At 37.9% G+C, this 12,094-nt stretch overlaps 1 protein-coding gene across 1 annotated transcript; it reads right to left on the bottom strand.

Moving 5' to 3' along the window:
• Positions 1-107: 107 nt before the first annotated feature.
• Positions 108-9,759, bottom strand: plp2 (proteolipid protein 2). Its single transcript, XM_039802007.1, has 5 exons — positions 9,304-9,759; positions 3,775-3,930; positions 3,137-3,235; positions 1,422-1,518; positions 108-1,295 (listed from the first exon to the last, which is right to left on the bottom strand). Exons 1-5 carry the CDS (start codon positions 9,400-9,402, stop codon positions 1,282-1,284), a joined length of 465 nt encoding a protein of 154 aa, XP_039657941.1. The 5' UTR covers positions 9,403-9,759; the 3' UTR covers positions 108-1,281.
• Between the last annotated feature and the right edge of the window lie 2,335 nt (positions 9,760-12,094).

Consider the following 12,094-nt stretch of genomic DNA (forward strand, 5'->3'; position numbering starts at 1 on the left):
ATCCGGAAACATATGCAATCAATTACGGTTTTGTTGAATAAAGCCGTAAAACATCACGGTTAAGTAGTAAGATTAGTGTACAATATATGTGACAAAAACATATTTCCTTTGGAGTAACAATGGCTTTTATTTCCCAAAGAAAGGCTGCTTTGCATTTTGAAATTCCAAACTGCAGACTTTTGTAAAGCATGTTAGAAAAAATAATAATAAGGCAATGTCTTACTTGGATAAATAACCACCAAAGGGTAGAGGAATCAGTTACAGAACCTTTTAAAATTGCGATATTCACATAATAAAATTTCATCCGTGTCTTTTCTTTTTCTATCTCCATCAAAAAAACATGAACCAAAAAAAAAAACCTGGACTGTACTTCTTGACTGTATAAAATGTCAACAGAAAAAATATTCTGCTCCTTGAAAAATGTATTACAAATGTAAGAAAAAACAATAACCTGAGCAAGAATCAAAATAGAAGTGGAGGATGACATTCAAATAAGAAACGTGTGGTTGATGGTTAGTGGACGTCTAACGCCTCTGATGATGCAGACTAAACTAATTAATAATTCATATAAGATATCCTTTATTAATTAGTACAAAGACAGCCAAAAGATTGCTGATTAGGCCACTTCAAATGTTTAGGCTTCAAGAACATAAGATGAATAAGAGGAAGGAACTGGTTAATTTGAATGAGACTTTAAGGCACTGTAACGTACGGGGAGCACTCTAAAGATTAAATAACAGAGAAGGAAATGTTTGGCCAGCTGAGTGACCTCTCTGGAAATACAAAACACACACTCAAGAAGTGCATAATTATGATATTAAACAATTCCAAACTACCCATTCATGTGTCAGTTACTTCTAAAGTCCAAATGGCAGAGTTACTTCTTACTACAGCAAACCATTAACAGTAGATGTGTATTAGACAAGCTGCTTGATGACATCCGTTGCCTGTTATTTACAGTTTTCCCTTTTTAAATCAGTGGTACATTGAGGTTGGAGTAAAGGTTTGTGAGGGGAATTCCTCATGTAGACACGATTTTGTTTTGACGTGCCGGCACAGATGTACAGTACCACTCACTTTGCCTACGTCATCCTCCTTTCGGGCACGTCCCTTTTAGAACTCTCTCGTCTGTTCACACCGTACAGTAGCATTGATTAAACTGTGACCTGTTCATTTTATTGTCCATCGTCCTTTGTGATCCACTCTTTTGTTAACTTCTGCACAAATTCCTCTTTGTTCTTCTGCTGCATTCTTGGCAGAAGTACATGTGTCTTGGAGTGTTTAAACTCTGTCATCTGTATAAAAAAAAAAAGCAAAACATTAGAGATAAAACAAGGTGTCGTACATCTGAAATAAAACAGCTTATTGTCATGTCGAGCGTGTTTTGAGTCATCATAAAAGTAACCATCTGTTGCTCTCACTGGTAGAAGCTGCCGTGTGCTGCCTGGTGCTCTTGACTTCCAAGAAGATGGTGTAGGTGTCATAGGCGAACAGTATACCAGCGATCAAACCAAACACCTAAGAAACAACAACAACTCAGCATCAGAATCACAATAATAATAAATAATCAAATTCACTGGTCACATAAAACACCTCAAAGTTGGATAATGCAAACAAAATGTTAATAGAAATATTTGAAAATACTATAACGTGCTCGTAATAGAATATTTTATGTTACATAGCTAAAGACAAGAGTGGCTTTAAAAATCTCAGCATTGCTGTGCTGCAAACACCAGAAGACATTTTATTGTCCCAGACTGTTATGTTGATTTGAGGGTGCACAAACTACATAATTGATCTCAGATAAGACGTACTGATTACAAGATTATTTCACCACTGGAGCAATAACTGCAATTTTCAACAGAAACATGCAGGAAGTGACTGTTAGGTCAAGTGTGTGTTGTTTAGGTGAAGATGGGTTTGGACATGCCACAAGAAAGATATCAGACGGCACACCACACACATATTTAAAGAAATAGTTAATTAAAAATGAATAGACTGATAAAAAAAATAAACTACAAACGGATTCTTAGAGAAAAATAATATGAAATGTCCTTAATCTAATTGTAAAAGCAAACAGAGACCGGGGAGTGGTGGTTTGTGTTGTGAGAAACTTGAATATGAACTTTAATTTATTGTAATGCCGCTGCAGGCTTCACTCTTTTTAACTTTGTTACTGCATTTACCTCCGTATTCTGGAAAGACGTCAGCTGTATCAACACCATCCTCACTTCAACCTGCTTGTGTATGAGTTTTATTTGTGTGCATTTGTGAGGTTTCTCATGTCACTCCAGCTGCTTTTAATTTCCCATGAAGTTGTGATGACTTATTGCATTAATAATAGAATCAGTGGTACTGTATGCTGCACTACTTGGCACTGAGTGTGTGTGTGTGTGTGTGTGTGTGTGTGTGTGTGTGTGTTTCAACTGCCTACCTCCCTGCCTTCTTTTTCCCGTGCACTCTAAATGGATGCCACTCTTTTCTCGTCCCAGACTCAACTACTGTGGCTGTTGTGGTATGTTTTATTTGTTCTTTGTTTTGTGCAAAGTGGAGGATGTTGTGTGTGGGCATTGGACTGGAAGCTGTACTGTTATATTGGTGTCATGTAATTCCGTGTGGGATCGGCCACTTAGTGGCATGACATGTAAATAAAAATATCAATCAATCAATCAATCAATCAATCAATCAATCAATCAATCAATCAGTCAGTCAAACAAGTGACTGGCTACGATAAAATTAAACCCGTTTAATAAGAAAACTGTTCCTCACAACAAGGTGAAGACACGTCCCTGACCTGCTTGAACCAAAGGACCTGTGGATTCAGTTTCAACTGGAGAGTTCTGTCTGAAATTGCGACTAAAGTCTTGTGGTTTTCACTAGGCTTATACAGGAAGGAAGCATGAGATATGATTTGAGATGGCCATATTACTCAATACTGACGGAGTGTGTTCCCTTGGAGATTGTGTTTGTTAAACACATCAGACGTTTACAAAACCCCCCTTGGTTTCAGTTTCCACACCGAGGCATACATGTACAATAAAACGGATTCATTGATAACAGTTAATGGTTGTCAAAACAAGCAATAAAACATGCACATGAACAGTTTCGGCATTCAGTTTACGGCGCCATAACTGACCCCGCCTGCGATCCGCGCGCCGTCCCCGGCCCCTCCAATTACACAGATCAGAGAAGTGATGATGTAAAGGACCGCACCAATACCAGCACGGAAAAGATCCTGCACAAAAGAGAGAAGCAGAAGATGAAGCATTGTTGTGCAACTATGCACACGTGTGCGTCAGTGTGTGTGTGTGTGTGTGTGTGTGTGTGTAAGGCAAGGCTGCTTTATTTGTATAGCAAATTTCAGCAACAGGGCAATTCAAGGTGCTTTACATAAAACATTAAAGAGCAGTTAAAAACTGAAAAAATTAAAAACAGATGAAATACGAGAGTAAAATTTGCAGTGCAGTATAAGAAATTAATAATTATTTAAAGAAAGGCAACATCAAAAAGAAAAGGTCTTCAGCCTAGATTTAAAAGAACAGTTTTCTGGGAGCTTGTTTCAGATATGTGGAGCATCAAAACTGAACACTGATCCCCCTGCTTAGTTCTGACACTGGGGACAGAAAGCAGACCTGTCCCAGATGACCTGAGAGGTCTGCGGGGATTCATAGTGTAGTAGCAGATCAGAAATGTATTTTGGGCCTAAACCATTTAGTGATTTATATAGTGTATGCTTGCTATAAGATCATGTGCCAAGACATGTAGAGGACTCACGGTCCAGAGCCAGTTGACCAGTAGAAACTGCTTGTCCATCTCCATCATGAAGATGCCGAAGAAGACCATGGCGAAGATCATCTCGCAGATGGCGACGGCGGAGTAGCCTCCATACAGAGATGCAGCGTAGCAGATGACGATAATGAAACTGATTAACTGAGAGGGGATGGAGAAAAGCAATAAACAGAGAGAGATTAACGATTTTGAAAATGGTGAAGATATCCCAGAACACATCAGGGTAGGGCTGGGCGATTTGAAAAAAAATCAGATATCACAACATTCTTGACCAAATACCTCAATGTCGATATTGCGACGATATTGTAGGGTTGACAATTGGTGCTTTTACAAAACATTTTACCAATGAGATTTAAGATAAAGAATCCCCAATAATGTGGATATAATCACTTGGTGGGTAAAGGTAAATAATAGAACAGCTAGAACAGTCTGGTAAGTTCAGAAAATGACATCACTTTACTGTAATACAGCCTTTAAAACCAGGAAAAGACTCACGCCATATTACGATAAGTTTACATTATACAAAATCTGAGACGATATCTAGTCCAATATATCGATATTGATGTAATATTGATGTATTGCCCAGCCCTACATCAGGGTTATGCCAAAAAACTAACATAGCTGCCCAAATTTCTTCTGTTAAACTTTGCAGATGACTTGATAGAACAGCTGCAATTCATCTGAGAGAGGACAAATCATCTCAATGCTCAGTAATAGAAAAATATCTGCGTCCACTCAATAGCCACGGCCAGTCAGACAGTAAATCACTCCAACAAAGGCATAATGGTTTCATTTACTCCAGTCAGTTCCCAATTCAGCATCCACATAATAACAAGCGTTTTTGCCAAGAAAAAAAGATTTTCTGCACGGTGAGACAACTGGATGGACTATAATGCACACTGTCAGTCTGTCGCTCACATGCTGCTTTCTTCTTAGATTTACAGCACGTGTTTGTTCTATCAAGATCTTATTTTTCCATATGAGGGAAAAAAAGTCAGCATGCATTCTTCTCAGTCCATTCCACTGAAATGCTGCCAAAGTGCAAAAATCATAAACTCAGCAAGCCTACGGCCCTCAACCAGTATCAGCCTTTTCTTTTTCAATACTGCTATTGTTTGCTGCTGTCAAACTGCGTGGGTAGATGCATTCACACAACACGGACACATGACAGCTGTGAAGGAGTGGACATTTCAAGTAGGCTAGTTACAGTACAAGTCCTTAAACCTAACAATTTAGTGTACTTGAGGACACCAAACAGCATTCCTTGTTATTGTCCTTTCCAACGTGGATTTCTAATTCATTTGCACTGCCCTGCAAAAGTTGCTTTACAACTGTGACACATGTGGCCTAAATTTTACATTTTTTATGAACTGGAAAAACTGGAGAGCCAACCACACACTGTGCCAATGTACACTTTAGGGATGCAACTAACACACTGATTGATTGATTAATCGTTTGGTCTATACATCTGAAAACTGTTCTTTTGTCCGAAGAACAGTACAAAACCAAAATATTACATTTAATACAAAGAAACATATTTTCACATTTGATTAGCTGGGACTATTAAATCTTTGGCATATTTGCTAGAAAAATTACTTATGATTATTAAAATTAGTTGGAAATTAATTTTCTTTCAATTAACTAATCCATTAATTATTGCAATTACACACAGTATATTTACACTTATACTGCCTATATTTATATTTTTTCTAGCTTTGAATTTTTTTTATTTATATTTCTTTTTGCAATTCTTGTAATTACTCTTCTCACCCTGCATTTCTCTGCACATATTGCATCAGCATAAAATGAATCTTAAAGCGTAACTCTCGCCAAAATGCAACCTAGGGTCTTTTTGTGAATGTACCCGAATCAAACTTTCGTTTAAAAGCATATTTAGGATGGAATCGCCACTTTTAAGATTTACCGTATTTTCGTTTTCCGGTCAAATGGCCTTTTGAATGGGAGTGCTAGGGGCACTTTTATGCTAGCCTCAAAATAGCTATTTTTAAAACACTAAGAAGGCTCAAAACAACATGAAACTTTGCTTCAAGTATCACCAGGGACTCTACACCTTAACGAAAGCATTGACAACATTCTTTGTGTACCCAGAGTTTACTAAAAAGAAAGGTGTTGAACAACTCACCGTAGCTCTTGTTGTTTCCGGCCGCAGCCATTTTATCAGTCAAAAACAACCGATTTCCAAATGCAACATAACAGGGAGGAGAGTAAAGATGGAAAGCTCCTAAAGCTTAGTTCCATATAAATGCACGGATTATTTCTTGTTTTGTCATTAGTGAAAAACAATATTGACCTTGTAGTTGAAAAAGGAGCCTCATATGAAGTCTGTTCATTCACATTCGGATATCGACTCGTTTTGACTGCCGAGGTGGTAGCGGCCGGAAACAACAAGAGCTACGGTGAGCTGTTGAAAACCTTTTTTAGTAAACTCTGGGTACACAACCAATGTTGTCAATGCTTGCGTTAAGGTGTAGAGTCCCTGGTGATACTTTAAGAAAAGTTTCATGCTGTGTCGAGACTTCTTAGTGTTTTAAAAATAGCTATTTTGAGGCTAGCATAAAAGTGCCCCTAGCACTCCCATTCAAAAGGCCATTTGACCGAAAAATACGGTAAATCTTAAAAGTGGCGCTTCCGTCCTAAATATGCTTTTAAACGAAAGTTTGACTCGGGTACATTCACAAAAAGACCCTAGGTTGCATTTTGGCGAGAGTTACGCTTTAAATCAACTATAAAAGATATAATAAAGTTAGAATGAAATCATAAACTGTAGTTACATATGACCCACTGAACTGAAACCTGGTGTTCTACAACCTTAATTTGCACTACCTTTCTTGTGACAAGTCAAATCATTTATTAAATATATATATACGTCTTGCACATTGCAATGTTTCATTCTCAGACACAGAACTTAGTGGCCAGTGTCAAATCACTGCCGTCTATGATACACACATGATGTAACTGACTCGACACTAGCCCTACATCTGTCACTACTGCTTCCCTTCCCCTCCCCGGCAACTGTTACACAAACGCGCAGCCAGCCAGATGCATCAGTAGTTCATGTGTTCTGGAGACAGGCACAGGCAGCCTCTGTAGAGTAGCGTGGTGGCCGAGGCCAAGGTCCTACACAAAAGAGACTTTATGCAGGCAGAGTCGGCTGCTCTGAGGGCAGCGGCTACTGAGGAGGCCATCACACACAGAGAAACAACCGCTACACAGTCGAGTCTCTCAGAACAAGAAAGGCTCTGAGATGTTGACACCTTTATGTTTTCTACAGTGGTTGGCTCTGTTTGCATGGGTCAGCTTTATAAGATCCGAGCTTGGATCTATACACATCAGTATAATGAGCTGCTCTTTTAAAAATGATAGAAATAGTTGGGAACGCTAGGCTAATTATAGCCAGCAGCAACATGAGAGCCAAGAGCTAGTCCGTGGTACAGAGGCACACCAAACAGCAACGGTTGCTAGGGAAGTCACTTACATTTTGGGGCGTTTTTCTTTTTCTTTTCTTTTTTTTGCACTTTCCACTGCTCACTAAAGTGTATACCATGATTGTTGAGAGCCAAATGGAAAGTTCATTTCATCACTTTTATTCTCATCATCCAGTCATTTACTCAACTGTCATTCTCCTGCATACTTTTCTTTCACCCTTTCTTTTTATAAAGACATTCTTCAATAAAAGGAGATAACCTAAAAAAAATGGTTTCCAGAGAAAGTGATATTAGTAATATTAAAAGCAGGGCACAAGTTCAGTTCAGGGCATGACTCATCCTGACTTATAACTACTGACCTAAATGTGCCACATGACTTAACTGAAATTTGCTTTACATGGGTGTGTTGTGTGTGACTGTGACCTGTATGTTGCTCTGCAGCTTCAAACATGTTCAAATATGGCCATGCCTCTGATAGCCAGATTAAAAGACTAAACTAAATAAATGTTAATGTTATTCGACAAGGCATAGAACCTTGCTGTCATAACTTGCTGACAGCTGAATTATTCCTTTAGCTTTTAGGTTTATCAGCTGAAAGATTTAAACCTGACTGCTGGGGTTAAACACCCTATTTCCTATTAGATTGGACATTACAAGCAGTAATGGCATTCGTCTTCCTGTTTCACTCCCTCATCCATCTCCCTGCAGTCTGCACTGTAAACTATTTCCGACATGCACCATCAGAGATGACTTCCTTTAGGATTTATCAGGTTCCAGTAAAGACGTGAGTCAGTGGGAGAGGAAACAACAAACTACAGAGTGTATCCAGCGAAGATTAGAGCTCTACGTGAAAGGCACAAAAAAAGATGTGTGCTAAGCAATTCACACATTGTTTCTTAGGAACAAACTTCACACTGGAAGCCTGGAATTTCCATTACCTCTGGAAAAAAAAAAAAAAAAAAAAAAACTTTACAGTGGGTGGACCACTGACCACCAACATCTGAGAGCCTGCTTTATAATGAGTCTGTTGGGTTATGAGAGCAGAAACTGGTATAGTAATAACACAGTAGTACATATACATTGTTAGTACTCTGTAAGCTGTGAGATAAGTAGTAATACTGTTGCATGTACCTAGCGAGAATCTGATCAAAAAAACTTTTAAAATGCAGAACTTAAGTAAAGTATTTAAGGTCAAAGTGAGTCATGTGTTAAGAGAACACACCACTGTGAAATGCAAACAAAGGCAATCATGTGAAAATAGTGGTCAAGGACAGTAAATAAAGTCTTCTCAGACAGACAGGAAGTGGTTTTACTATGCCAGTAATTGGAACACTTGAACACTACACACCTAACTTAGTCATTATTGGGAATGAAGTATTGCTCTGATGTTTCTATTGTCGCCTCTGTAAGTGTATTCCTATACATTAGAGCCAGACGTGCAAAGACGTAAAGTGTGTGTGTGTGGGGGGGGGGGACTCACTTTATGAGCCTTATTATATATACACAGGAATGTGATATACCTTGCATTTTCTCTTCACCACATTTGGGCTACCACTTCTCTGTCCACACATAGTATGCAGCCTGTGGTAATAAGTAGAAAAAGGAGTCACTGGGTCGAGTTTACCCATATGACCTTTCATCTGCCATTAACGCTCAGCATTTGGCTCTCTGAGACAACAGTGGCGCAGAAGTGACAGGTGGAAACCCTTAACCCCCTGTTCATGATCCCTCAACCCCCAGACCACATGCTTATCATTCCTCCACAAGACTGCTCTAAAAAAAAAGAGTGAGATAAAACAGCTTTCAAGAAGAAAATAGAGAATATTGGTGACAGAAAAAGCAAATATCTCTCCTCTATCTAGTCTAATAATGAGAAAAATCAATAACCATGTAGGCTAGCTACATTAACCCACTTTAATATGTATGAAATATTCATTATTTACAGGCTACTTAAACACACTACATACACAACACATTATAACCAGGTTTTGGAAGCAGTAGTAAACATTCAAACACATAAAAATAAAAATAAAAGTTACATGTTAGCTGCACAGGTCAGTGGACTTACTATTTCTGCTGCGAGGATACACCCTTTTTGGGTTTTCACGTAACTTTTCAGCTTCTCCACGCAGTTAGCAGCGGAATTGGACGCGGTTGTATCAGCCATTCTGTAAGAACTAGCTAACTTATTAGCTATATACCGACTGTATTATATGTTTGTGAGCCTTATCGCCAGCAAGCGTTTGTATAAACAAACTTGTCCCGAGCGCCAAAGGAAAAAGGTTCCAGTGTTTAACGTTACAGCTGCAGCTCAGTTGACCGTTAGCTAGTTTGTTTTCCCTCCTCCTCAGATGAATCAACGATTCCGAAGTAAAAGTCTCCGTGAAATGTACTCCGGTTGAGCTCAATCACGACCACAGCAGCTCCACATAAACTCTGCTTTCTGTGTGAGACGGGAGGGCAGGGCTGAGGAGCTGACAGTGGGGCGTTGGCTTTCACTTTTCTCAAAGGGAGGTAGCTGTTGGCACTTTGGCACCACCGAGACGAGCTCCGTGCTGCCTTCAGGGGCTCCTCGTAAACTCGACACACCTGTTGCAAATTTTATTCTTTAGTGTCTGATGTTTTAGCTGCTAATCCACAGTGGTGGAATAAGGACTTCAGTACTGTGCTTTATTAAACGTCTACTCAATGGCGGAAGAAGTACTCAATTATACTTCTGCTCAGTGGTGGAAGAAGTACTCAGATCATCTACTTAAGTAAAATGAGCAATACCATAGTGTAGACATAAGTCCTCCATTCAAAATCGGATTTACGTAAAAGTGCAAAGGTATTATACAAATACATGTTTAATTTATCTCTTTATTTTTGCAGTTGGTAAAGGCGGAGCTAATTTTAATTACTTATATAGCCTACTGCTATGTAGCTACATATATAATAATATATCATATTGTATGTGTTGATTATATTTAGTATAGTAATAAATTATCGGAATCTGTGAACAGGTAGTAACCTCGAAATTGTACTTAAGTACAGGACCTGAGTAAATGTACTTAGTTACTATCCAACGCACAGAGGTGGAAGAAGTACTCAAATCTTTTAGTAGCAATACCACAGTGTAGGAATACTCTGTTACAAGTAAAAGTCCTCCATTCAAAATTCTACTTGAGGAAAGATACACAAGTACTAGCATCAAAATATACTATATACTAAAGTAAAAGTACTCATGATGCAGAATGGCCCATTTCAGAATAATATTATACTACTGGATTATGATTAGTGATGCATTATTGTGTTAATCACATGTTGCAGCTGGTAAAGGTGGTACGAAAGAGGATTAGGGCCACTGGTGAAAAATGTATTTGAGTTCAGAATTCTGACTTTATTCTCAGAATTCTGACTTTAAACTCAGAATTCTGACTTTAAACTCAGAATTCTAAAGTCAGAATTCTGAGATTAAAGTCAGAATTCTAAAGTCAGAATTCTGAGAATAAAGTCAGAATTCTGAGATTAAAGTCAGAATTCTAAGTTTAAAGTCAGAATTCTAAGTTTAAAGTCAGAATTCTGAGAATAAAGACATTCTTTGAGATTAAAGTCAGAATTCTAAGTTTAAAGTCAGAATTCTGAGAATAAAGTCAGAATTCTGAGTTTAAAGTCAGAATTCTGAGATTAAAGTCAGAATTCTAAAGTCAGAATTCTGAGAATAAAGTCAGAATTCTGAGATTAAAGTCAGAATTCTAAGTTTAAAGTCAGAATTCTGAGAATAAAGTCAGAATTCTGAGTTTAAAGTCAGAATTCTGAGTTTAAAGTCAGAATTCTGAGAATAAAGTCAGAATTCTGAGTTTAAAGTCAGAATTCTGAGTTTAAAGTCAGAATTCTGAGAATAAAGTCAGAACTCAAATACATTTTTCAACAGTGGCCCTAATCCTCTTCCGTAAGGTGGGGCTAAGAGTACAATGTAAATGTACTTTTCACCACTGCTAATCAAGCAAAAGTGGGCTTCCTAGCAACATGTCTAAACGTGCATGAATGTTACATGCATTATTATAGAATAAACCACCAAAAGTATATATATAAAGTAGTTAAAATAAGCTACTACAACATTATAGTACTTCTTACTTGTTAATGCATCAATAATTACTGTATGTTTTGATAATCACAGTATAACGTTGACAAGGGCCATTCTCGATAATGAGTACTTTTACTTTTGATATTTTAAAGGGTCCATTACTTGTAATTTTTGTAGTGAGGTGTTAACACAGCCAGTTATTTATATCCATTCAACTCAGTGGTATTTCCAACAGGTGTTGAAAGCATCATATCCTAATTATTGGTTGATAATGTTTTTTCAGCTGTGTAGATTTACAGTTGAGGTTGTGATTTAGAATTCAGTATGAGACACAGCTGGTGAGAAATACCTTGCATAGGCCTACATATTGTTAATTTAAATAGACAGTGAGAGGTTTTAGGAAACTTATTTTAACACATTTGCTTTGGCAGCTACATACATAGGCATAGGCCCACTGACAAGACCTGCGCACTCATGGCTCTACTTTTGTGTGCACAGGCCACTCCATGGAAGTATTACATTATAACATACGATCATCATATATTATTATGTTTATTATATTGATTCTAAGGACTCAGTAGGAACATTATCCACTCTGTGATAGTCATTAGATTACTTGAGCTGTACACTTTAATTTGAGTGTCCATTAACTGCAAAAAGGCAAAAGAAATCAATTCAAATGAGCTAACTCATGAACTTATAATAAGTCTTGGAGCACTATACTGTGCCTACATTGCATTTTGGAATAATAACAGGCTCTGTCTATCTCTAAATATTGGTCATCCTTGTGTAT

This window comes from Perca fluviatilis, chromosome 5 (assembly GCF_010015445.1).
Source record: "Perca fluviatilis chromosome 5, GENO_Pfluv_1.0, whole genome shotgun sequence".
In the NCBI taxonomy this organism is placed as follows: Eukaryota; Metazoa; Chordata; class Actinopteri; order Perciformes; family Percidae; genus Perca; species Perca fluviatilis.